The sequence below is a fragment of the Gossypium hirsutum genome, chromosome A10 (assembly GCF_007990345.1).
Source record: "Gossypium hirsutum isolate 1008001.06 chromosome A10, Gossypium_hirsutum_v2.1, whole genome shotgun sequence".
Taxonomy (NCBI): domain Eukaryota; kingdom Viridiplantae; phylum Streptophyta; class Magnoliopsida; order Malvales; family Malvaceae; genus Gossypium; species Gossypium hirsutum.
The window spans coordinates 103,141,126-103,166,504 of NC_053433.1; the positions used below are offsets into that span (position 1 = coordinate 103,141,126).

General features: G+C 30.8%; 2 protein-coding genes and 1 pseudogene across 6 annotated transcripts; 1 reads left to right on the forward strand and 2 right to left on the reverse strand.

Moving 5' to 3' along the window:
- Nucleotides 1-1,080: 1,080 nt before the first annotated feature.
- Nucleotides 1,081-7,137, reverse strand: LOC107897932 (uncharacterized). Its single transcript, XM_041077873.1, has 5 exons — nt 7,085-7,137; nt 6,172-6,222; nt 1,936-2,514; nt 1,624-1,854; nt 1,081-1,525 (listed from the first exon to the last, which is right to left on the reverse strand). The coding sequence occupies exons 3-4, from the start codon at nt 2,509-2,511 to the stop codon at nt 1,846-1,848; spliced, it is 585 nt and encodes a 194-aa protein (XP_040933807.1). The 5' UTR covers nt 2,512-2,514; nt 6,172-6,222; nt 7,085-7,137; the 3' UTR covers nt 1,081-1,525; nt 1,624-1,845.
- On the forward strand, nt 4,955-15,948 carry LOC107897930 (reticulon-like protein B16). Of its 5 annotated transcripts, none has more exons than XM_016823537.2 (6): nt 4,955-5,128; nt 6,007-6,104; nt 13,877-14,057; nt 14,143-14,287; nt 14,978-15,047; nt 15,386-15,948. In XM_016823537.2, exons 2-6 carry the CDS (start codon nt 6,014-6,016, stop codon nt 15,550-15,552), a joined length of 654 nt encoding a protein of 217 aa, XP_016679026.1. In that variant the 5' UTR covers nt 4,955-5,128; nt 6,007-6,013; the 3' UTR covers nt 15,553-15,948. The 5 variants fall into 5 exon arrangements, with proteins under 5 accessions (XP_016679026.1, XP_040933805.1, XP_040933803.1 ...); XM_041077871.1 differs by having other exon boundaries at nt 4,986-5,128; nt 14,146-14,287; XM_041077869.1 differs by lacking the exon at nt 4,955-5,128 and adding an exon at nt 12,691-13,007.
- Nucleotides 15,949-16,263: 315 nt separating this feature from the next.
- LOC107897931 (macro domain-containing protein VPA0103-like) lies at nt 16,264-18,637 on the reverse strand (annotated as a pseudogene).
- Between the last annotated feature and the right edge of the window lie 6,742 nt (nt 18,638-25,379).

Here is a 25,379-nt window from a genome sequence, read left to right on the forward strand (position 1 = left end):
TTCGAGGTACCAGTCCGAAAAGAGGCAACAAACTAATTGACTTATGAGTTGGTACAGTTAATAGAACTAGACTAAAATGCTAATTGAACCATTTTTTAGTTTTTAAAATAATTTTATTTTTATGTTTTTAATGATTCATTTAATTGAATCATACGAACCAATAGTTTAATCAGTTCAACCACCATTTTAGTTCTAAAAACTTTACTTTAAATATATTTAATTTTTAAATTTTTACTCTATAATCAATCTAGCGTAAAATGTGAGTATATCATACTAATTATTATAGGATGAAAGTGATATATATCAAATTAGTAGCCAATCATATAAGTTGGCTAAGGCTTAGGCTTAGGGTGAGTTTGGATAGGCGGTGCGTTTAGCTGCGGTTAGTGTAAAAACAGTGGTAGCGGTGAGATTAAATACTGTAGTGATACTGTAGCGTGAGATAAAAAGTAAGCTAAACGCACCGCACCACAGTCAATCGCCCATCCAAACGAAGCCTTAGTTTGGATGGGCGGTGTGTTTATCTCCGGTGAGGTTAAAAACAGCGGTGGCGGTGAGATTGGTTACTGTAGCGGTGAGATTGGATACTATAGCGGTGAGATTAGAAACAGCGGTGGAGTGTGTGTTTGGATTCAAATGCAGCTGTAGCAGTGAGGTAAAAATAAAAAATGACTATTAAAGACATCAGATTAGAATTGATATATAATAGAAGTTTTTAAATTATTTTACTTATATAAAATTATTAAAATATGTAAATTTATAAATTCATTTAGTAAAATATTAAAATTTATCTTCCAATATTTTATTATAAATATTTTAATGAATTATATAATCAATTTAAATTATTTTTTAGATAAAATGATAATAATTTTTAATTTTTTATAGTTAAATATTCTTTTATAACAATGATAAATATTATTTTCGCAAATAGTAACATTATACTTGGATCAAATTTTGAAGTATCTAAACGAATGATTTTTAATAAATATATATATATATATAGTAACATAAGACATAACAAGTTTCATTATTACTAGAAATTAGGTTATGATACAAAATTATTTTTACAAATATTGATTCATTAAACTATTTGCAATGGTTTCCCTTAACATTGCAATTTCAAGGTCACTTTCACTGTTAGAAGAACTCGATTCACCTCTATCAAAATGGCCTGAAGAGATTGGCATATTGGGTATATTTTCAAATTGTCGCAAATCCTCATCATTTGACCAAGCATGTCTTCGAATATAATTATGCAAAACCATTGTTGCAAATACTATTAAAACTCGCTTGTCGAATGAATAGCTTGGAATATCTCTTAATATTGGCCATTTTTTTTGCCACACTCCAAATGTTCGTTCAATCACAGAGCGTAACGAAGAATGGGCATGATTAAAAATTTCTTTTTTTCCAGATGCTCGATGATTACCTCGATGAAAGTCAGGTAAATGATATCGTTCCCCCCTATATGGACCTAGAAAACCTGCCATTTGTGGATATCCTGAATCCACAAGATAATATTTTCCTACAAAAAAGTAAAACATAATATCAAGTTTAAAAAAAAATTAAAAATTTTAATATTGTTTTTTATGTAAAGATTAATTAAAAAAATTAAAGTTCAACCTGGTGGAGGGAGTGGAAACTTTAACTCTTGTTTTCTAAGTGCTTGCAAAAAAATACTACTGTCATGTACTGTTCCTTCCCAACCAGGAAATGCAAAAATAAAGCACATGTTGAAGTCACAAACTGCCATAATATTTTGAGTTGGTTCACCTTTCTGTCCGATATAAGGTATTTGACAAGAAGGCGAAATGCATGCTTTTATGTGTGTTCCATCTATGGCCCCTATACAATCTTTTAAAATAAATACAAGTAATGAGATAAAAGTTAGAAATAATTTATATTTTAAAAATATAAAGATTGTGTAAATTTTACCTTAAAGTGAGGCCAATATCTTGTATCATGTCGAATATGGTTCGGTACTTCCTCGAATTGACCTTCAGTGGGTTTAATCGTGTCTATTCCCATTCGAGCAAATATATGTAACATATCAGTAAAAATTCGACTAACAGTTTCCCCAGATCGTTGAAATCGTTCTGCTGCATTTGAATTTGATTCTCTATTTCCAAGAATATACAATGATAATGCTAACTTCTCCATCGCAGATACATTCCCATGCTTTAAGCCATAATTGGTTTGCAAATCATGCAACAAGCTGTGAAATATATTTTTTAGCATCCTAAAACTATTCGTGCAACGATCATCATGCCCATTTGATATTTCGTCCACCCACATTTGACCTGTATAATTTGAATCCATACACGGTTGCTTAGTGAAATAAGTTTCATGGTGTAGCAATACACTGCTTAACACTTGTTCTTCCTCTTCATGATAATTGTTGCGCTCAACTTGTGTAACAATTGTGGCTATTCTTCGTTGAGCTTCTTCACTTAATTCAAAGGTATCATAATTCATATAAAAACTATTATACATATTGTTAAATTCATCCATAACCTGAAAAAGTAATCAAATGAAAATAAATTAATAACTTGTGACATTCTATACAACATAAAAAATTGAATAAAAGCATAGCTAAAAATACCAAACATAAAAAATATCATACATTAGGTTTACCTATAAAAAAGTAGATCATACATTAGTTTTGCATATAAAAAAGTATATCATACATTAGGTTCACATATAAAAAAGTAGATCATACATTAGTTTTGCATATGAAAAAGTAGATTATACATTAGTTTTACATATAAAAAAGTAGCATGGTTATATTACAATAATAATTCTAAGGAGCTTATGGTGGAGGTGATGGATGGTATGGTTGGAAGGGAAAGGAGGATGTTGCTACCAAGGATGAAAATAATGCAATTGGATTTTGTTCAGCATACTCACGTCGAAACCACCAAACCCTAACATCTGGATCTAAGTTCAAAAACACTTCTCGTTTCACCGGTATTTGGAATATTTTGATGGCAAAATAGTACAGTTCATCTTTTTTTGGAATTTCATCTCCCAAATCACGCAAAGCATCCATTGCATTTGAAATAGTATATTCAGAGTGAGCAAAAACAATTTCATTCACTGACTTCCTTGGACTAGCCATACTCTCACACAATTTCTCAATATGAGTAGCCAATGAATCTCTTGATGATTTTCTACTTGAACTTGATTTTTTTCCTTTACCGTGTACAACCCCAAGTGTTTCCTTTCTTCGATTAGGAGTTTCACGAGGAGGGTTTGATGGTACCTCATTAGAAAGGATACTTTCATTCTCATTACTATTTTCATCTGAATCACCAAATCCCTCATTAGGTGTATCATCTCCCATAAGAACTCCACTTGGAAGAACACCAGACGAAGGTGCCCATGCATTCTCTCCAGTGGCTACAATGCCACCAAACATTTGCCACATTAAATCATTCAATTGTGGTTCAATTCCTTTCTTCTTAAATCCTTTAAAATCAGGATTTTCCTACATAAAAGTTTAAATGTTATACTCAGATATTTATATTTGTAAATTACTAATTTCACTAAACTTTATGCATTAAAATAATGATAAAGTTAACACTAACCTGTATTTTTTCAGCCCACCATTCTTCGGTCGCATCGACCGTCTTTTTAGATGGACACCATCCAATACCTATAGATTCCTTAAGCAACTCCCTCCATAACCTCTATTCCTTTTTTAATGTATCCCACTTGTTTTTCAATTGAGGTTTTCCATAATTTTTTTTTGTGTTTTTGCTTGAAAAAGAGCAACGACATTTTCCCATCCTTTTGAGTTTAGATGAGTTGTTGGTCTATTACCAGCATTGACTTCATTCACGCAAAGCTCACAAAATATCAACGTCATCTCATCATCCCAAACAGCTTTTGTTGCTAAGGTACTATCTCCCTCCACAAATTTTCGTGTCTTTACCATCTATTATTATTTTGATTTTAAATGTCAACCGACATAAAACCATAAATATATTATTAGATATAATAATATAGTTTCATAAAAAAATTAAGAATAACACATAACAAAAAGATGAAAACCATAAAATGAACAGTAAAGAAAAATTCTCAAAGATCCATGGTAAACAATTATGAGGATATAGAAAGGATAATTGATTATCATATGCTTCATAAAATTAAACAAACACTAATTGTACTACATAACTTGTTTTGGAAATAAATTTTAGACTTAATATATCATTTGGTACCTAAGTTTGACTTTTTTTAATGTAGCAGTACCAACTTTTTAGTATGTAATTCAAGTTTTAGGGTTAATTTGATAAAAAATAATTGCAAATATTATTAGATTTAAATTTTCATATTTTTTAATAAAATCATAACATTTCATTTCATCTTCAGATATCATATAGTGACAGAACCTGCAATGCCCTTAGAGGTCAGAACTCAATAATTCTAAGAAATTACCAGAGGAGTACATCGTGTGCTTTTTAAAACACTTAACACTAACAGGTAACTCGTGTTTAAATTTTAAGGTTTGTGTGCTTAATTAATTAAAAAGGATATGATTGCAAATTATGAAAATATTGAGGGCAGTTTTAATAGGATCGAATTGTATGTGGTTTTATTAATTAAAGTGTTTGCATGGTTATTAAACCATTTAGTTGTAATGGACGGTAGAATAATAATTTAAATGGCATTATGCATGATTTTTTTTATATGTTATTTAAGGTTATTTTGGTAAGATAATTATTATTGTAAGTATTATAAAACATAAAAATTAGAAAGCCATGCATGCATTCATTTTAGTGCCGAATTGGATTGGTTTTTTAACTTTGAGTGCTTATGTTGTAAGTTAACCTTAGACAAAAGCATAGACGGTAATTTGGAGATTGTTAAGATGAAATTATTAGTGAAGATTGATTTTAAGTACTTAATTGGTAAATAACCCTTTTAATTTGATGAGTGCCGTATATGTCCATGCTATATGTGCCGGTTTAAAATCAATTAGAAAGGCTAATATAGTAAATTAGTAATAACTCAAATATTGATAAAACAAAACACAAAAATGTTAGTGCTTGCATGTTCATCTTTTGGGGAGCCGAATGTTGGAGAAGAAAAGCTTTGAAATTTCGGCAATTTGAGATCAAAATTCAAGGTGAATTTCTAGTTAATTTTGTTACATTTTAGTAGTTTTGAACTCCTTGCTTAATTCTCTTCAAAACCCACTTGATAATTTTTGTTATAGTGACTAATTGATAATCTGCTATGGTTTAGAAAGCTATGGAATTTGAGTTTTTATGATAGAAATTTAGATATAAATAATAAGAACAAGAGTTTTTGATAAAATGAATTCCATAATTCTCAGCTTATTTGAAATTTTCTCGGGAAACAAACATAAAAGTATTGTAAACTAAACCAAAACACAATAAAGTTAAAAGAAAAAAAACTTATTGCCATTTCTTTCTCTCTCAGCAAACTTGAGAAAGAATACCCAGATTTCCCAATAAAAAGAAGCTACTTTGTTATCAAATAATTTTTTAAGAACCCATGCCATTGATAAAGTTTGACCTTCCACTCTCTTCTCTTTTTTCTTTTGTTTTTTTTTCTCTCTGTAATAAAAAACTTTGTTCCTTCTTAGTTTCAGATTTAAAATTTTAATAGTACTTGTTGAATATAATTTAAATTGATAAATTGTTCTAGATGTGGTATATTTGGATTACTGATTGTAAATGTGAATTGAAAGTGCTGGAGTAATGACTTTTACTAGTGTTTCGGCTTATGAAAGTTAGCATGATCAGCTTAGAAAAGCATGAACTATGCATGTGAAATGACTTTTGTTTCGGAGTAATGACTTTCATTTGTCTGCATTTACATATGCATGAAGCGAATATAGTTGAGTGGCTCCTATCAAGAGTATTTTTGAAGCATGACAATATCAGATGTCTTTAATAATGGTGATACTACTTGATAGGATTGACTTTTGTTTTGTTCTACAGAAATGACTTAAAATTGTTGATATGTTTTCATTTTCAGGAGGCTGATGCATAAAATAGAGTTTACTTCAGACTTCACAGGATTTAAGAAAGATGGGGCACAATGGTTGGTTGATAACACAGACATCAAACTTGTAGGTAAGATTTTACATTTTTCCTCGCAGTTACACGATTTTAAACAAGTTTCACTATTTCAAATACATACCTTGCTTGCTTCTACACTAACAAATGAAGTAGGCACCTCAGAGCCTCCAACCTGCAAGACACAAATCATAAGAACAGAATATTGAATGTTGAACTAAGCTCACTTTTTTTTTCTCACATTTCATAACAAACAAACAAAGAATTTATTTAATTGTAAGGTTCATTTTCTTCTCACTTTTCATAGCAAACAAACAAAGAATTTATCCCAATGCACTTCTAAAAACTCAATCCCATCAACACAACAAGGACTTGTTTTTTTTTCAGTTCCCATATATTTTTTCAATTAACCAAATTCAACTAAGTTTAGTTTTGGTGTTCAGGACTTCAAATTTAAGTCCCAAAGAAAATCAAAATAGGCTCATATGAAGAAAACAGAAATGGGAAAAGTTCATCTTGCTTTTCCTCATATTTATTAGCAAACAAACAAAGAATTATTTGTATGTACTTCCAAAAACTCAACCCCATCAAGGCCGAAGTCTATTTTCTTTTCAATTCTCCAAATTCAACTAAGCTCATTTTTTGCTGTTCAGGGTTTTAAATTTGAGTGCAATAATAACAAAACAGAAATGGTAAAAGTTCTTTTTTTAAGCTCACATTTCTCAGCAAACAGACAAAAAATTAACCAAATACACTTCTAAAACATTAGATCATTAATCTACTGCTTTAACATCAATAGTCAAAAGGACTAACAACTGCGACAAAGAAGAGTAGAAGAAGCCAGAACTAGAGATAATAAGAAATTAATGAAAATACCTCAGCCACAACCAAGAACAAAGCAAAAAAGAGGGAGAAATCAGTGTTGCAAAAGAAAATGGTTGTTTCGTTCTCAAAATAATAGTAATAATAATAACAACTGTGACAAAGAAGAGTAGAAGAAGCCAGAACTAGAGATAACAAGAAATTAATGAAAATACCTTCAAAAAGCAGCCACAATCAAGAACAAAGCAAAAAAGAGGGGAGAAATTAATGTTTTACTTCACAAATATGAAAAAGAAAATGGCTGTTCCGTTCCCAAATTTGAAAACAACTGTGGTTGGGGAAGAAATTAATTTAAGTTTCAAGGCTAAAATGGTAAAATAATAAATAAAAGTATGGGTATGTTTGTCTCAAAAAAATACCTACAAGTGTACTGGCTTTCACTGCAGCTGAATCCTCCAGCCTGTTTTCAGCATATCAGTGTGGCTGAAATAAGTTTTCACTGCATTGTGCTGTTGAACCAAACAGCATACCAGTGAGTTTACTATCCCTCACTGCACCACACTGGTCTTCACTGGTAAACCAAAGGAGGCCTTAATTTGGATGGGCGGTGTGTTTACCTCCGGTGAGGTTAAAAACAGTGGTGGCGGTGAGATTAGTTACTGTAACGGTGAGATTAGATACTGTAGCAGTGAGATTAGAAACAATAGTAGAGTGTGTGTTTGGATTCAAACGCAGCTATAGCGGTGATGTGAGAATAAAAAAAAGACTATTAAGGACATTAGATTAGAATTGATATATAATAGAAGTTTTTAAATTATTTTACTTTTCTAAAATTATTAAAATATATGAATTTATAAATTCATTTAATAAAATATTAAAATTTATCTTCCAATATTTTATTATAAATATTTTAATAAATTATATAATCAATTTAAATTATTTATTAAATAAAATGATAAAATAGAAAAATAATAAATATTTGATAAAATATTTTATTATAAATATTTTAATCAATTTAAAAATAATAAATAAAAGCATAGGTATTTTTGTCTTTTAAAATTACCTATTGCCCTCAGTGGGTTGACTGGAGCTTTTAGCACCAGTCAAAATTTTCATATCCAATGCAGCATGTTTGTGCACTGCAATTTATTCCAAACAGCATCCCAATGCACTGTGTTGTAGTGAGATTGATTTTTCAACACAAAATTTTTAACGCACTGTATGCGATATGAATCCAAAGGAAGCCTAAATTAAAGATTGTACAAAACAAATTTTGGGGTATTTTGCAGCCAAAAGCCAACTGCTTCAAATACGGGTGTCTACCCTAGGTCAAAAATCAGCTACACCAACAAAATTATTTGTTATTTTTTTTTCTAACAAATACAATGCATGCCATCAACGAGAAAACTAGGTTCAATGTAATAATTTAGGCACCAACTCTAAAATAGTATTGTTTTTATTTTAGTTATTCTAACTTTTTTGTTAATTTAATTATTTAATTAATATAATTATTTGAATTGGTTATTATCGTTAAAAATTCCGCTAATCTACTAATAGATTGCTGACATAAATTTTTTTAACTAAAGTTAATGACCTCTCTGCAACTACTCTAATTATATTTAAAAAAAAATATTTTAGACTAATTACAGAAAGGTCCCTAGCTTTAGTCAAAAGTAAAAAAAGATGACAAGTTAGTAATCTGTTAATGAATTAACAAAATCTTTTATAGTTTTGACCAATTAAAGCAATTATCTTAATTAAAATGACTAAATTAATCAAAATAAAAATAATATTATTTTAAAGTGACCTACGTACTTTACCTAATAATTTATAATTCACAATTTGAGATACCTTGAAAGCAAAGGCGCAGTAGAAAGTAGAAACTGAATAACCTTTTTGAAAATAGTTTGAGTAAAATTGGAACAATTTAGGGTTTATTTCTCTCATGAGTAAATGAATTTCAAAGATAAAAAGGCAATATATATATATATATAAAGTGAAGAAATTTTTTTAGATATTAGAATATTTCTTAATTGAAAACTTAAAATATTTTAAAAGCAAAATTAACCAAAAATATTAAAAAATTTTATTGAGTTATCATTATAATTTTGGTTGTGTGTGAATTTTTCATAGAAAAATTGCAATATTTTTTTCTAAATACTAATAAAATAAAATTAATTAGTATCATATATTTTTTTAACGATGTGACCTCAACATTTATGAGTGTTGATTCTTTTAATTTTTTTAAGAAATTTTAAACTCGTAAAGGACTTCGACACTCTTAGTTGACATAAATTCAGGCTTCATAACAACTTGAATCAATTATATTACGTTTGGTTCACTGTAATGGAATAGAGCTGTAATAATATTCTTGTGTTTGGTTAAATAGAATGATGTTATAATAGTATAAGGAAAAAAATTGAAATGACCAGAATACCCTTAGTAGAATTTTGTTAGGCAAGTGATTATTGTTATTGTTATTAAATTTTAATAAGATTATTATTAAAAATAATTTAATTATATTTTAATATAATTTAATAATATTTTAATATAATTATTTTTATATTAAATTATAATTTGAAATTAAATATTTTATATTAAATTATATTAAAATATTTCAAATATTTTATTTTTATATTTTCCATGTCCAAGTTTTAAAGAGCTAATCTGATTTTTTTTTTTTGTTATTCAATGATGCATGGAATAACCATTATTTAGTGAGAATAAATGATAGCTATTAAGAGAAGACAAGTAATAATCATTCTATTGAATTAATATTACGTTGAACTAAACAAAAAAAAAATCATTTAATGAATAATGGGAAATATTATTCTATTTCCTCAAAACATAGTGTTAATGTATTCGGCTTCACATCAACCTTAAGATCATGGGTGTTGAGATCATACTCATAAATACTTCTCTCATTCTTTTATTTTTCACACAAAACCTTAAACACTTAATTCTTGTGGCTATTAAACCACTACATACAGATTCCTGCCAAATTCCTTTAAGTTAGCCCAAAATTTCAAATTTTAAAATGGCTTTACAGGGACATGTATCTTTGATTGCCACAATCAGGAAAAATTGTTGACTTTATTATTAAAATTTGGTTAGGTTGTAACAAATTAAATATTAATTCTTTTTTTACTGATTAATGATTTGAAAATTAATTTTGTGGGTTTCATCATAATATTTATTTTGATGTTTCAAACTGACGAATCATCTCACATTTATGAGTGCTTGTTTATATATGACATCTCAAATAAGCTACATTTAATGTGCGCAAGATTTTTTTACCATTTTAATAGAAAGATAGAGACCTAAGACCCATTCTATTCAAATTTCATAAGGCAAAGCAACAATAACATTGAAAGATGTAGCTTTACAATCCGACCTTTCAATTGATGAAACTATAGTATCAAGAGAAGTTCATCAATCTTGAGGGAGTACTCTTTACATTGTCGGAGGTATTCTTCAAGAAGAATACTAATTTCAATGGTTGTTGGATGAAGCTAATATGGTTGAAAAACCTAATCCGCTTTCTCCCACTAGCTGCAAATGAGGTTGAGATTGATTGGCATGCTATACCTTACATGCTTTATATGATTGGAGAAATATTGATGCTAAACAAGTCTAGCAATTTAGCTCATTGCATATATCTCTCACTATAAACGATTTTCATTTGACTAGAACATACTTGGGGTTAGCAGTTCTAACGATCCTCTACAAAGCACTTTGCAAGGAACTTGGATTGAGATAAATGAAATAAATTGTTATTATTAATTTGCTTCTGCAAGTGTTAGGTTGGTTGTGGTTGTTGTGGTTAGCTCTCATCCAAATGGTGCACTTTTCCTATTATGAGAAGGTAAAAATATAATAAAACTGTAATATTTTATGTTATAGAATGCATTACATTATAAATATTCTATAATATTACTTATATTTAATATCTGAATAAATTTAGCGATCGTTTGAATCATATCAATTATGAGAAGAACTTTACTTGGATTTGATAACAAATCGATGAACTTGCATTTGAATGGGTAAATTATTGATATATTCATATTTAATTAATATAATTACTTTCAATGATTACAATTATATTTATATGATTGTATGCAATTTGTGTGGGTGTCGTACACTAGGATAATGTGGCTATTGTTGTAGAACAGAGTCATTTGTGGAAGGCATGCACTACATTTATATGCTTCTATACCATTGAGTGACATCACACTTATCAGGTCTTGTGACATTCGATTGGTCCAACAATTCACTTTGATGCAATATTGATTAACATGAGAAGACCACACAATATTTGCCTAATATTCATTTGCTTGTAAAAATATTCTTTGAACTCGCAAAATGTCTTGTATAAGAATGTCAAGATTATTGAACCCCAACTATATTTTTGCGTCATTTAAAAATTGATAAACAATTGGAGATACATTTCAATCAACAAAATAGTCGGACTTATTTGACATCCGATTAGTTGGAGGATATAAGCTCTAACATGTTGGGTGAGTTGAACATGGGTTGCATTGCTTGGAAGATTCTTAACCGACTAAGGACAAACAAGGCGAAAAAATCAACAACAAAAAGTTGGTTCTGAAGAAACACATAATTAGCAGCAATACAAGACAAAGGATGAAAGAGTCAATAAAGCCAACCTTCCAAACCAATGTGAGGAGTAGGTGGATGTCAGCAACAATATTCATGTCAATCGAACTAAGATTCTATCTATATAAGTAAGATATTTTTGTGTGAAAAGAAAAATGAATTATTTATAGGCTTTTAGATTTAGGATTTTACTAGAAGCATCTAAATGGATCATGACATCTGCTGGTGTTGATGTCCATTTAACAAAAATGTTTTCAGATTAAAATTACTTTTAACGTGTGAAATGAAAAATTTATTGATGTTGAGATTATTTTAAAATAAATTATTTTTAGGTATTAAAAGTCAACTATTTAATTGAAATCCCCTCTCCCATAATATCTTGAGGACTTGAAAAATTTTAAATTTGAGATTATTTCCCTTTTTTTAGAATTAGTTTTAGTTTTTTTTTCAATAAAAGGAAAAAGTTGAGATTGTACTAGAGGAAAAACTTAGGTCTTTGCAGGAAAACTCATTTATCTTTTTAATTTCCTTTATTTTTTTTCATTTTCTAAAATCAAATTTAAACTTTTTTTCAATAAAAAGAAAAACTTGAGATTTTACAGGGAATATATGAGTTTTTATAGGAAACTTGAATTTTTACAGAAATATATTTTATCTTTTTCATTTCCTTTCTCCTCTTTTAAAATTAATCTTAGTTTTATTTTTCTAGTAATAAGGGAAAAACTTGAGTTTTTCTAGTGAATTATTGAAAGTTTTATAGGAAATACCAGGGTTTTTCTATAATGAATTGAGTTATGAGGAACAAACATAGGGTTTCATCTCAACAATCTGTAAAAACTTAGGGCTTTTTTTCCTTCTTTTAAAAAATAAAAAGAAATTAAAAAAAGAAATAAATGATCAAAATGAAAATTTATTAAAGTTGGGTGACTAAAATAAGTGTACAATAATATTGAACCATGTGACTAAAATGAGAATAGTTTTTAACAATAGTGCTTAAAATGAAAATAATTTTTGACTGTGGTGCCTAAAATAGAATTTTTATTTTTCGGTCCTCAAAATGAAAACTTGTGAACTTTTAAGTGATCAATTGTGCAGTTTAACCTTTTAGAATGGGAACAATAACACGTTTTGATACTGCCAAACACCCTCTATCATATGTATTTCAACTGTTACCAATTTTTAATATTCAAATTTCAATAATCAGATAGAGAAGAAAGAAAATACTTTTGTTTCCGCTTTGCTCGTCAATTCCGTGGTAGATCTGGGACACTGCAATTTGGTTTCAGAGAGGGAAAACTTTAAGCAAAATTCGAACTTTGTGATTTTCTTTTTCATTCTGGGTACAAAGTTAAAAACTGACAAAACGGTGTTGATCGCAATTCATGGAGAATTCGAGTAACCCTGATGGTGAAGACACAAGAAATCAGACAATACCTTCCACTTCTTCAACATCCTCCTCCGATGATTACCGTTTGTTTGATCGTCAAGGTTCTCTTCACCAGTTTCTAGGTGGTGGTAAAGGTAAAAAAAGTGTTTTTTTTTTAACAATAACAAGACCCATCTTTTATTTTATTCATCCGTTTTCACCTGTATCTTTTCCCCCTGTTTTGAATGAAATCAAAATAATTTCTTTAGTCAATTGGTGATTCTTGGGTTTCGTTGATATTTTATGACAATTGAAATCTTGCTCGACAATTTTCTTTTTTGGTTACTTCCGCTTTGGGAATATCTCATTATTTATAGTAGTTACTCGTTTGTGCATACTGCCTAGGCAAAATGATATGCAACTTTCACAATCTGATTAGGTTTTTTTTTTCCCCTCTTTATTACTGCTTTATTTTGTTTTGGTATGCGTTCCAATAAATAGCCAAATCCCATATCTGGAATAAACTATTTGCTTGAAGTTAGTTTGAAAAAATAGAAGTTATGATGCCAAGGAGGAAAGTTCTTGATTGGTGCCTTGAAATTTTTGACATGCATCAAATTGATGCATGCAAATCTTGATTATGCACTGAATTCTTGCATACAACCTTTATTTCACTCTACTTATCTACTTGATTTGTGGATTGATATATATAGAAGCCGAAATGAGTTTTCCCTGGTGGGGTACATTCTTGGAGTCCAAGTTTCCTTCTACCTGTGCTCATTTAATATTTATCTTGAATCTTTAGTTATTCTGTTTTATATGTGAAAGTTTGTGGCTTCTAACAGTTCTCCAGCAACATTCTTCCAATATAATTACTATTACTAATTAGTGTGATGTTGGGGAAATCCTGTTGTGTAGTATGATATTATTTCTGTAAGATTATCTTGATGTCTTGTCACCCTTATAATACTAGTGCATTGTTTTATGTTATATATGAACTAATTTTGCTTCTCAATGTTTCTAGCGGCTGATATACTCTTGTGGAAGCGGTGGAGTGTTTCTCTCGGTGTCATTGTTGTTGCTTCTGTTGCTTGGCTCATATTTGAGTGGTCTGGATTACCATTCTTATCTATTTGTTCAGATGTCTTGCTGATATTAATTATAGTTTTGTTTGTCCATTCCAACTATGCTGCTTACAGAGATAGGTATTACCAACATTTCTTTTTTATGTGTTGATTTCCTTTTGAATACTGAAGCAGTTTTGACAATGAAGTCGATATATTATTTAAGCAGACAACCACAATCATTACCAGAGCTTGAATTGTCAGAGGAAATGGTTAACAACGCTGCAGCGTCGTTTCGTGTTAAAATCAATAACGTGCTTCTTATGGCTCATGATATAACTCTTGGCAAAGATTTTCGGCTTTTTTTCAAGGTCAGTTAGATCAGTTGTATTTAAACTAAATGTTCTGTGCTGCAACATACACAGGCACAAACAGATAAAGAATCAATGTTAAAATAGAATTGTATGTCTTGTTAGTGGAATTATGATTAAGTTGATATGTGACTTTTTTTACTATTATTACTAAAAATAGTCGTTAGAATGAAGGGTGTGGGAAGTAAGAGTAGTGGTTTTGCTCGTTCTGTTTACCTTCCAGTTAACTCCACAGACTCCTCCTTTTGGGGGCAAAAATCTCTTAATTCTAGGGATTTTGGAGTTGAGTATTTTCCCGCATTTTAATAAATAAATCAATTAAGAATATGTAGTCTTCATTTCCCTCTATTGTCTTCTCTCAACAAAGGTTGATCAAGGGCATTTTCCAACTTAAAATCTTACTTCAAACTTGAAAACCCTGTCTCGCTCTTCCAGCAAGCACTCTTCTATTCATTCTGACCTTTTTGTGTTTATTGCCAAGATGTTGTGTTAATAGTTTGCTTCAGGCCTCTATTTTTTTCATGTCATATGGAGCTTCATGGTGTTTGTATAATGTCCTGGGTTCTACTCCACTTTTGCAATATCACCAGACCTGTTCCAGTCTGCCAGCTTCTGCCATTCATTTATTGGGGTACGGGCTGGGAAGGCTGTTGCTTAACGAAATTTTCTAACCTGTAGTTGATTTGGCAGGTTGTGACTTGTCTGTGGCTCTTGTCTGCTATTGGTAGCTATTGCTCTTTCTTCACGCTTGCCTATATTGGTAAGCATGTTAATCTGTCAACTGAATGCATATTCATTTTTGTTTTAATTCATGGATATGATTAATTATTGTCATTTTTATTATTGGTTTGATGGATATAATGTTAAATGCAACTATCTTAGTTGTTTAGCCACAATCTCATTTGGTTTATTTCTGGTAAACAACTATGCATTTGGTTCATTAAAGATTCTTGTCACAAGCTCTCTAGGACCTAGGGATATTAAGCATATCTGTGCATTTTTATGCCAATCAATTGTCAAATGCAGGCATTTTGCTAATGAACTTTCTTTGCTTATTTACTCATTTAAATATAATGTTTTTGTCATTTGCGATGGCAGGAACCATCTTATCGGTTACTCTTCTTGCCTTCTACAGCAAATACGAAGAGCCTGTGAATAAATACTGTGGAATGATCCAGCGAAAGTTTTCCCAGCAGTACAAGATAGTAGATGATAGTGTGACGAACAGAATACCCCGCAGTTTTTCAAAAGATAAAGACACCTAATTCTCACAGTTTACGTAGAGCTTATGAGTAAACATGCTTTACTCTTTTCATTACTGATGCAAAGTTGTCAAGTTGCAACGTCTGCTAAATGCTTCCACATTAGAGTGGAAAAGAAAAAAGATGGTTAAGGGATTTCTGCAGACATGATATTCCTGGAGTTTCCTTAGGACTTATTTCTTGATATCGATTCTTGAAGAACCTCTATGGTCTGCTTGGAGCTTTCTGTATTTGTTGGGTTTGTAGAATTAGTTAGTAGTAGTTCGGTTGAGCCGATTTATCAATAACAGCTGGTAATGACTGTCTTCCTTCTTAAGAGAACAGCACATTGGTTGATGCTTTATGGATGTAATATTACACTTGATAAATTCGAAAGCATGCAACTGTCTGCTTTGTTTATGTCTTTCAGTGATGTCTTACTTGTAAAAAAATTGTCTGAGGTTGGTTACTGTGCTCGGCCTCCTCAAGTCTTATCTGGTTACTTAATGTCCCTCTAGAAATGCTGCTAAATCTTCATTTTAGTTTATTGAGCTAATTAGTAGTAAGCATTATGCATATTATCCACAAATGAAGATCCAGAGGTGGTCAAAATTGTGATGAAAATCAAAGAAACTTGAATTTATGTGAGCATTTTCTCCTGTATTCTGTTTATAACTTAGCAATCGAAAAACAGGGAGTAGCAAAGACATCAGCACATTCAAGTTGAGACATATATATAACAAGTGCTTCATGTGTTCCATTTTTACCGCAGATTTTTAGGATTTATAAAAGTTTAACTGATTAGAGGTAATTGTACTTTCAAAACAACTGTTGAAACCATAGCAGGTAGACAGCATGAACGTTGAAGCATGGATGCCTCAAATTTGCCAAATACTGTGGATCCTAGCAAACCAACTGAATGCAATTCTCTCATAGTTAAATTTAATACACACACTTTTGAAGTTTCTGAATCCTTAAGGATGAAGGCAGGACAAGTTAATTCTGGCTGCTTTGATGCATTGAAGCTTGGAGCAATTCCTTTGCCTTGTTCAACCAAACATTATACAGTTGATCCGAGAACAAAACAAAGTGTACCTGTGAATTTCAAGGGAGGACCAACAATTTTCTAATGAAGCTTTATCCCCCCCAAAAAAAAAGAAAAGAAAAAAAGAATAAGCATTGAAAAGGAGGATAAGGATGGATATCCAGTGGAACAATTATGAATTAAGATGAATCTGACATGAGTTGCCATGCACTATTACGACATAGTAAGGCTTCAACTGATGATGCTGATATTTAAGCAAGATTCAAATTAACAACAATATTATCTACATGGAAGATGGGGTCATGGTAATATTGATCTTTATTGAATTTCAACTTACAAGCCTATATGTACATCTATCATCTGGACAAGGATGTTTAGGATCATCGATCTATCAATCAACAATCTTGGACTGCAAGAATCTGAAGCCAAAAAGGAGAAAAAAAATACCTCTTTAATGCCATCTGCAAAGTTTTTGACAGTAGATATAGCAATTGTTGCAGCTTCTTCAAAAGGATACCTGAAAAATTTTCAGAGAGGTAAATAAGACATTAAATACTAACTGATCACATCATTCAACATCCATACTCATAACAAGTTTTCATTATTTAGATGAATATACATGTGTATATGCGTGTGATTTTGTAGAAAAGAATGATCATATTCTCCCATGCATGAACATTGAATAATACACTAAAAAATAGCAGATACGAGTCCATGTGATAGATCCACTGAGAAGCATGCAACAAAGATACACATAAGTTATTCAAATACACCAGTAAAGAAAAAACCACTGGTAGTTCCTAATACTAAAACATTTCTTACCCGTATACACCACAAGATATGGCAGTAAAAGCAATGTATTCAATGTTGTTCTCTTTAGCCACACTCAAGCAGTTTCTGCAACCAATTTGGTAATATTCAAGAGAATATAAATGATAAAAAAGTTAGCAATTAATATATAAGAATCATCTTGTATATTGATGGCATACTTGTATGCACTTGTCAAGGAGGCTTTGGGGTCTTTATGAGAATCATAAATAGGTCCAACAGTGTGAATTACATGAGATGCAGGCAGTTTAAAACCTCTGCAAAACACATCAATATGTTATTATATATAATATGTGTTTATATAAAACTAGAAAGAAGGATAACTTACGGGGTAATCCTTGCTTCTCCAGTGGGACAACGAACATCAGGTTCATTCTGGGACTTTATAGCATGCTTCAACGAGTTCTGGTCCAGCTGCTCTATGTATAGCTGGTATCATTGTATTAATATTGGTCATTGGAGCTTCATTGACATTATATTAATTCTTGTATGAAAATTCAATAGGCAGAAGGCCAAGAGTAAGTAACTTATGTTGGCCATAGTTAAATAAAATGTGAAGATGGTCGTTAAGTCGGATTTCAAATTTATCTAATTAGACCGAATGAACCAATCCTCCGTTCTCCCTATGTTTATTGTATATTTATTATACCTCCATCAGCCCCACCACCTCCAAGCATTCTTTCATTTGCTGGATTTACCTGTACAAGCTTATAAATCATCACAAGCCACAAGTATACATAAATTCCCTAAAACTTGAATTCTTCTAATTCAATTGTTTAGTTCAAGTTTCAAGCATAACACATACACTTATATGTATCAATAATATCTACTTGATGAGAATGAAATAATTAAGCAGCGATATATACACACCACACTTTCTTCTTTAATGGATTATACAAAGTTTAATATAATTTCAAAGAATATAAATTGGGGCACCTTTGCCCCATGATCTCACTAATCACTACCAATACTTCCCACCCCCAAAACGTATATATTTGCCATTAAATTATGAGGAAAAAAGAAACCCTCTGTTGCACAATAGAAAATTTGAAGAAAAAAGAAAGAAAAATTAATGACTTACAATAGCATCGGAGGAGCCATTAAGGAACCAGAGAGTGATGTCACCCTTCTGGATTTTAAGTACAGTGGTTTCGGACAACTTGAAGATATTACCAACTTCTTCTCCTTCTTTGCCACCAGTTGCCGATGCCATCCTTGAAAATCCTACCACCTCAAATTAGACACGGTTTAAATAAAAATTTAGGAAAGGCATAATGAATTTTTTGGCCCTCCAACTTTACAAAAAATTTATTTTAGCCCCCAATTTATCTTTTCACTTGTTTTTTAATCTTTATATTTGTATTTTTTGTGAAATCACCACAAAATAGATGAAAAAATTATGACATGTCAGAATTTAATTTTTATCCTTGCCTCATCCAACAAAATCATTAACTTTTTCATTAATAATAAGTAGATCAAATTGAAAACTTGTGATTTTTATCCTTGTCCCATCCAACAAAATCATTCACATCAGTAACAAAAAGAGGCTTATAAGATGCAATGCATGAAACCACAGGTGGCGGTAACATATCTTTTATCAGCTCCCAGTTCCAATCTCTACTCGGTAAAACCATTTCCATAACAGGAACATGTTCAATGGGTATAATTTCGGGTTGTGTACAGACATTAATTAGAGGACCCCATTCCTTCACTCAAGTATCTCTCCGAAAATCACCGTTTAAACACTTCCCAACATTCCATACGACTAGGAGTGTGCAAATTTTGGGTAAAACTGAATTAATTTGGTTAACTGACCGAATTCGGTTAATTGGTTAGTTAACCGAATTAATTCGGTCGGAGGTTGGTTAATAATTTTTTGGAAGTTCGATTAACGGTTAATTCGGTTCGAAATCGATCGGTTAACCGAATTAACCGAATTTAATAAATAAAATTATAATATATAAGTATTCGGTCTGTTCGGTTAATTTTTTGGAAATATAAATTAATCGGTCGGTTAAGTCGATTAATTTTTGATATGTTTTATACTTGTTTTAACCAAAAATAAAAAATATATATAAATTTCGGTTAATTCGGTTAACAGACAGAATTAACCGAAAAAAGTTCAGTTCGGTTAATTTTTTTGAAAAAATTTCAGTTCGGTTAACGGTTAAGAGTTTAAAAGGGTCGGTTAATTCGGTTAATAGTAATTCGGGTCGGTTAACCGATTGAACACCCCTACATACGACACTTTCCCGTACTTTGCTCTAGATCCTACAAATACCTTTCCAAAATTGAGAAGCATTACCCACCAGTAAGACAATAGGCGCCTTGCCCTTCCACTTATATTTCAAACCAAGAACCTGAACCCATAATTGCTCAGGCTTTCTGATAAGATTTTAACCAATCTTCATAAGGAATGCATTATTTTGACAATCAATTTTCTTGAACCCAAGACCACCATTTTTTGTTTTTGCATATATCTTCCCACTTGACAAGGTTTATCCCTTTCTTCTCATCATTGTGCCCCCAAAGAAAATTCTGAATAATTTTTTCCATCTTAGAACGTACTCCTTTTGAAATGACTATCAATTGCATGACATACATGGGTAGAGACGTTAAAACTGACTTCGCTAAAGTAATTCTTCCAACTAGAGAGAGCAACTTAACTTTCCACCCAACTATTCTTTTCCTCATATATCCACCATAAAATAACAAGTATCTTTAGTCACTCTCTGATGTAGAAGTGGGACACCTAGATACTTACCAAAATTATCTACATGTGAATAACCAAGGCCACAACTAATGCTCCTTTTCAAGTCATTATGAACATTTTTAGAGGAAAAAAATTCTTTTTTGCGCATTGACTCGATGCCTAGAACTACCGCAAAAACTTTCAATTACCTTTTTCATAATCAACATCTGATCAAAGGATGCCTCACTAAATAATACTAAGTCATCAACAAAGAATAGATGAGAGATACTAGGTCCATTTCTTGAGAGTTTTATAGATTTCCACACCCTTTCTTGACTTCAACATTAATACTTTGAGCCAAACGCTCCATACAAAGAACAAATAGGTAAGGTGGTAATGGGTCACATTTTCTAATTCCTCGAGGAGAAGTAAACACATCAGACGGATTCTCGTTCCAGATAACCCACATTGAAGATGAACAAACACAGTGCATGATAAGTTGTTTCATGGTACCTGGAATTTTGATATCCGATAAAGTATCCTCAATGAAGTCTCAATCAAGTCTATAATAGGCTTAAACTTGCATTTTTTGTGAAATCACCACAAAATGGATGGAAAAGTTATGACATGGTACACACGTAGATTGTCACGTGAATGACATGTAAGCATTGTGACAAGCCACGTATATGCTATATCATCAAAGTTAACAAATGTTAACTTTTTTTTATTAATTTTAAAGTAATTTGACAAAAAAAACAAATTCAAAAATCAAAATATAAATGAAGATCCAAAAGGACTTTTCAAAAAAAATTGAAAGGCTAAAAAAAATGATTATTCCTAAAAAGGAAAAGCTCGGGACTTGGAAGAGGGAGAGTAGGATGCTTTGAGCTTTAAGATATATTTTCTTATGAAACAACCGACTCTCGAGTTATACGAGGAAACACCCTTGACAACTTCAATCTTAAAAAAAATTATCATACAAGAAGAAGCAGTTCCCATCAAATTGGTTGGAGTTTATATATTAAAAATTGAATAAATCCTAAATTAAAATCTAAAATAATTAAATTGAATTTATTGATTAGATAACGAATGAAAATAAATATTAAGCAAGATGATGAATGATGAATTCAAATTTTGAAGGTGGTAATGAATAATTAGGCACTTTCTTCAAAAAAATAATTGCAATTAATATTTTGTTTTGGCTTTTCTTTTTTCATAACGTCTTAAGAAGTTGTTTTATCAACCAAATGAAAATTTATACAACATTAAACGTGAATTGTGGTACTTATTTTATTTTATTAAATGTATTTAAATCATTTGCTTTCTTTTTCTCAAGCTTCTAAGATGTTTTAGTTCATCCGGTTATCTTTTGTGTACCTATGAATTCAACAACAATTTGAAAGGTTGATCTATTCGGGAATTTCTAGATCTATGCTTATTTTCAACTCTTCGAAGTATTTCGTTGTTTACTACGTTTTTCCTTATCTCTGGGTGCCTAGATATCTATAGTAAACCTTTCCTCTACTGAATTAAGGTGTACTTACAGTATAGTATTTGTTTAATTTTATAAAGCCAATCTTGATTATATATTAAAACCAATGGGCCATAGGTTTTGAGAATCCATTTAACTTAAATTAATTGTAAGTTTTATATTTGGTTATTTATTTGTTTGAGTAATTAGGTTTATTTTGAAGTTGAGCTGTTGTTGTGGGTTTTATATGGGTATTGGGGTTTTCTAACGTTGGATATTGAGTATTTGTTTTATTTTGGGCTCGGTTTGGATATGGGTTTTGTGTTTAATAATTAAAACTTTACTCAATTTAAAATATTAAAACTGATTGAACTGAAAAATTGATTTATTTGGATTATTTTAATTCAATTCTTTTCTATTTAATTGGTTTATGAATTTTTTGCTCACCACTAAAACATTACTTATGGGAACTTGAATAAGAAATTATGTCTCTTTCCAATAAAAATAACCCCCAACATTCGAAACCCAAAAATCTAAAGGATATTTAACAACACTATCCGCCTGCTCCCTTAAAGTTGTCCAAAGTAACCGAGGAACATGAACTATTGAATCAAAGTTATCATATTAGTTTGTTGGCATTTTGCGGTCTTAGTATAGCGATTTTGTCATTATGTTTGTAAATTTTTTGAACATATATGCTAAATAAAATTTTATGGTTGAATAATTATCTTTGCATGTTTATCTTCAATGATTTTTGCACGAATAAACAAATATTGACTCATTAATTACCTAAGGATTAACTATTATTAAGTTGCATCATAAGGATAAATTATGATGCAGGAAGGCAACTTATAGTAGTAGGTAATCTAAATTATCCGTAGTCTAAGGGATCAAAATGAGCAATTGATCTAAGGGACTATTTTATTACCTATTAAGTCCAATTGGGAAGATACTTTATTTTGGGTATTGGAGCAGATGGCTCCTAGAATATAGAGACATGGCCTAAGTTGAATTGATCTTGGATCTACTCACTTGTGACGTTGATACATATGTGGACGGGGTAAAATTTATTAACTTAAATTCACCGAACCTACAGTTTTTCAAGTCTAGAAGATTAATAAACTTGCGGCGAGTTTTTAGATGGAATCCAAAAGGTTAACATAATTGAAAGTATTAATAAGTTTGCAAGAGTCTAAATTGTGAAGAGCGTAGCCCAAACAAACAATAATTGAAGACCAAGCCCATTTAAAGTTTATTCGGATCACTTGAAGACTTAATTGTTCTATTTTTGGTCTAATCTATCAAAGACCCAATTAGGAATTTTATTTTGAAGCCCATGTTGATTTGTTTTCTTGCAAATTTGGTCTATGCACAACTCTTACAAAGCTAGCCAAATTAACTTAGGCTTCCTTTGGATACAATTGATTCCCCGTTTCAATGCGTTTAGATCACCTTTTGAAATCAATCGCACTGATATTGGTGTTTGGATTTTTACCTGTCTACCATGTTGGAGTCTTCTCATCGTGCCGCAGTATCAGTGGCACCACTAGAGGTTTTACATGTAGTGAAAATTTGCAACTCCTTTTGAAAGATGGAAAGTACCATTTCATCCATGCTTTTTACTTTTTCTTTTATCCTTTTATATCTTATTTTTTTAATTTAAAATTTTCAAATAATATTATTAATATTAAATTTAATATGTATTTTTTATAATTAAAAAATTTAAATTATTTATTATTTTAACTTTTCATATTTTGATGTAAAGGCTTTCAATATTTTTATTTATTATTTATTATATATAATATCTAATCTAATGTCTTTAATAGTCATTTTCTATTCTCACCTCATCGTTATAGCTGCATTTGAATCTAAACATACACCTCACCGCTGTTTCTAATCTCACTGCTACAATATCCAATCTCATCGTTACAGTAACTAATCTTACTGCCACTATTGTTTTTAACTTCACCGGAGGTAAACGCACTGCCAATCTAAACTAAGCTTTAGTCTTTTCTTTTCTCTTTTAAGTTTTTTAGGAAGAAAGAGTCACCTTTTTTAACTGTTCGCATTTTTAAGCTAGTTTTTAGGGATTTTTTTCTTAGCCATCCACATTTTCTAGGCAAGTTTTTAGGGATTTGTTACTTTTTTAAAACTCTTTTCTTGTATAAAAAGGTGTCGCCACCCACCATAAAGGGACCCAACTTCGATTTGAATAAAAGTGCTCTTTGAGTTATTCTCCTTTGCAAGAAATATTTTCTTATTTCTTTTAAAATAATTTTCAACTCAATCTTCTTTGAGATTGTTGGTGAGAGTTCCTCACCTTTCGATTTGCCAAGTTATCTAGGTTAAGGAGTCGATTACAGTAATTAGTGGAGTTTATTAAGGCTTGTTCTTCAAGGGGTTCCATTAGATATCTTTCTCCCTTGATCTCTTTATCGTAAGTTTTTTTTATCATTCTTTCATCTTCCATCTCTCTTCATTTATTCTTTATTATTATTATTTTGGAGTTGTTCCAATCTTATTTATCTTTTAATTTCAGATTTGGCCTCATCCTTTTGGAAAACAAGTTTCAACTTTTCTCCTTCAAACTTCCCTCACACATTGACAAAAAGATTTGACCTAAAGTTTATCATTCTCCTCTTCCATACTATGTGTGCGCACCATTTAAGAAAGATCCAAGCTGAAACAAAATGAATTAGAAATAATGAAAATAAAGAGAAAAATAAATATTATGGTGGGAAGGAAAGAATATTGAATGGAAAAAAATGAAAATAAGATGGATGATGGAAAAATTGTCCTCTTTGAAGAACAAAACTTCAATAAAAACTGTTGGTAACGCAAAAGAATATTTCCAGTTGCGAAAAATCCTCTGATTGTTGTAGAAAATATTTTCAGAATATTTTCAGTTAAGGAAAATCCTCTACTATTTTTGGAAACTGAAAATGTTATTTTACCATTTTGCCGTTCAGAAAATTGTATAAATAGGAGGTCATTCTCCTTATTTTTTATAAAATAGAACAAGAGAAAAGTAGTTTCTCTCCGTTCTCTAAATTCTGGTGTTTTGTGAAATAACATAAGAGAGAAATTCTGTCTAGGAGATCAAGTTTTAAGCGGGACCGTTCGTGACCCTTCTAATCTTTCCCGGGAATTGAACCTAGTGTGGTCTCACTAATTTCTTCCAGTTTATTTTCCGATCAGATTTCCAATCAACTGCTTTTGTTATTCGGTTTCCATTCTTTTAAGAAGATCAATGTCCATTGTGTTTCACATTTTTATTCGGGTGTACGAATATTGAAGTACTGTGTTAACCTTGGGGGCAACGTCCACTACACGATTACACCGACCAGGGCGAATTTGCTTATAACGCAGTGGTTCTTCCACGACACATCTCTGGACGAATTTACTTATACATTGTTTTTTCCCTTTCTCCTGAAAACGCGTCTTTTTTCACTTCCACATTTGGACGTGTTTTCCTTTCAACGGTAACTTTTCAAATGGCTACGAGGACTCCAACAACCATAAAATTTCCTATATAAAGCCCTCAAAAATTCATTCTTTTCAACCAAATACTCCATACTCATTCTTCCTTCCTAAATTTTCGATCCTCAATCTTCATTCCTTAACCTCAATCCTCAATTTCCAATTTTCTATTTTCTATTTTCAATCTTCAATTTTTAATCCTCAATCCTCAATTATTTTTTTTAAATTTTATTCTGTTCAATTCTATTTTATTCGTTATAATTTTTAAATGACAAATCAACTTATTCGATTGGATGACAACATATTTCTGGCATTCAATTACAAATGGTAAGAAA

Bases quoted from the DNA above. Each gene is read 5' to 3' on its own strand.
- LOC107897930 (XM_041077869.1), top strand. From the start codon at position 12,869: ATGGAGAATTCGAGTAACCCTGATGGTGAAGACACAAGAAATCAGACA. The intron at 13,008-13,876 runs GTAAAAAAAGTG...CAATGTTTCTAG, and splicing joins GTTTCTAGGTGGTGGTAAAG to CGGCTGATATACTCTTGTGG. The intron at 14,288-14,977 runs GTCAGTTAGATC...TTGATTTGGCAG, and splicing joins ATTTTCGGCTTTTTTTCAAG to GTTGTGACTTGTCTGTGGCT.
- LOC107897932 (XM_041077873.1), bottom strand. From the start codon at position 2,511: ATGGATGAATTTAACAATATGTATAATAGTTTTTATATGAATTATGAT.